General features: G+C 36.9%; 1 protein-coding gene across 1 annotated transcript in view; it reads right to left on the bottom strand.

The window, feature by feature from the left end:
* The window catches only part of DNAH8 (dynein, axonemal, heavy chain 8), a 555,032-nt gene that overhangs the window by 350,072 nt on the left and 202,535 nt on the right, over positions 1–2,425 (bottom strand). The window contains 1 exon segment of the mRNA XM_006882162.1: positions 163–308. Coding sequence (XP_006882224.1) covers positions 163–308 — 146 coding nt within the window.

Raw genomic sequence — 2,425 nt, forward strand, 5'->3', positions numbered from 1 at the left:
AGGCATCAATTCTCCTTCTGTCCTCCCTAGTCATTGTCCAACTCTCTGATGCATAACAAGTGATTGCAAAAACCATGGCCTGTATCAGGCGGACCTTAGTTTCCAGAGAGACACCGTTGCTCTTGAGTACTTTAGAGACTTTGTAAATACATTACAAAACATTTTAATACAGAGTTTGAAAATAGGTAGTTTACCATCTCATATGACTCTGCAAAGTTTAAAACATCATCACGAAACACTTCCACAGATTCTAGCAGATTACTTTTAAACTTAGGCTGCAGTTGAACTAATTCGTCTTGTACAGAAACCTAGAATAAAAAACAATTGACAATTTAGAGTAAAATTAATCTATTAATATATGAAATATCACACATAAATATTCTATATTTGCAAAATTGTCTCTGCAATTCAATTTGTTTTTTTTGTTTTTTAATTGAGATTTTAATGAAAGTTTATGAAGAACTTGGATTTCTAATCATTCATTGTAGCATATTTTCCTCCCTGCCCCACTCCAGTCCACATTTTTCTTTACAATGTAGTTCTTATTCTGGACCCTTGTCATGCCAATAATACCTAATCAAATATTCCTTTCATATAGTTCTTTCCTTCATCTGTTTCAATGCAGTGTATTTTATTTATTCTGTTTTTTCTTAGTTTCCCCCAAACCTCAATGTCAGTGCAGTTTTATAACAGTGGCATTATGCAGTATTTGTCCTTTTGTAACTGAGATATTTCACTCAGCATAATGTCTGTCCTCCAAGGTGAACCATTTTGTATAATATTTAATGAGAGGGTTTTTGGTTTTCAGTGCTGCACAATAGTTCACTGTGTGACTATACACAGATTCTCTATCCATTCATTTGTTGATGGGCACATGGGTTGTTTGCAATTCTTTGTACAAAGCAGCAATAAACATGGGTGTGCATATATCTGCTTGGGTGGAGATAATGGTTTCTTTGGGGTATATTCCCAGTAGTGAAATTGCTTGGTCAAATGGTATTTCTATTTCCAACTTTTTGAGAAAGTGCCATACTGCTTTCCATAGTGGTTGCACCATTTCACACTGCCACCAACAATGAGTAAGGGTTCCAGTTTCTCTACAACATCACCAGCTTTTGTTGTTTGCTGCTCTGCAGAATTTTGCTATTGTTACAGGAGTGAGATTATATCTCACAGTTGTTTTGATTTGCATCTCTCTTAGAGCTAGGGATTATACAAAGAAATGTGTAAAAGAAGTAACAAATTAAATGCATCAACAGGAAATGTAGGGCATACCCCAAGATTCATCCATTAAAAGGAATGAAAACACTCTGATGCATGTTACAACATGGATGAATCTAGAAAACACTAAATGAAATAAGCTAGATCAAAAAAAAGGACAAATGTTGTATGACTGTACTTAAATGAAATAAACTGAAAAGGCAAATTCATAACCCTCCCCACTCCCATGGTAGATCAGAGGTTACCAGGAGCTGGAGGATGGGAGAATAGGAAATTACTGCTTAATGGGCACAGTTGCTTTGGGATGACGAAACATATCTGGAAATAGTGATGATGGCTGCATAACACTGTGAATGTAATTAATGTCACTGAATTGTACTCTTAAAATGACAAAGTTAATGTCATTATATATTACTATCATAAAGCATGTATTAAAAAGTCATGAAGTAACATACTAGCATGTACCTCAAAATGAAAGAAGTTTGAAAATAGTTTGTTAACAAGTTGGTTAACATAGTGTAAGATTCTATATGTATGAAATATTCAAAAGAAGGAAATCCATAGAGACAGAAAGCAGATTATCAGTTGTTTGGAGATCAATGTTTCTCAATAAGGTCAATGAACTCAATGTTTCTCATTGCCATCAAGTCAGAATATATTAAAAACTGACTCTCCAGTGGACTTTGGGGAGGCTGTAAACCACATGGTAGAAGATTGCTCACCTTCTCCCAAAAAGCAACTGGGTGGAATCACCGGAGAAGTTAACAGTGCAATCCTCTACAGGCTAAGCCCCCACAAAGCTCCTTGCCAGGGGAACAGAGTGAGAAAAAAGTGAAATATAGGATTTCTAGTAGGATTCAGGATTTATAATGGACACAGGTTTTCTTTAGGGGGTGGTGAAAATGTTCTAAAACTACTTTACAGTGACAGCTGCATTGTTCTCTGAAACTAATGAAAAGCATTCAAAAGCAAACTTTCAAATGGTGACTTTTACATTGTTGTTGCTGCTGTTGTTGTTGTTGTTATGTGCCGTCAAGTCACTTGCAACTCATAGTGACCCTATGTACAACAGCTCTTAACTTTGCTCTGTCTTGGGCCAATCTCATTGTCTCCGACACACTCATCCCGATTGCCCCAGTCACCGAACCAATCCACCTCCCAGAGGGCCTTCCCCTCCTGCGGCTGCCATCCACCCTCCCAAGCA

This window comes from Elephantulus edwardii, unplaced genomic scaffold (genome assembly GCF_000299155.1).
Source record: "Elephantulus edwardii isolate Elephantulus edwardi_28Jun2011 unplaced genomic scaffold, EleEdw1.0 scaffold00017, whole genome shotgun sequence".
Taxonomy (NCBI): domain Eukaryota; kingdom Metazoa; phylum Chordata; class Mammalia; order Macroscelidea; family Macroscelididae; genus Elephantulus; species Elephantulus edwardii.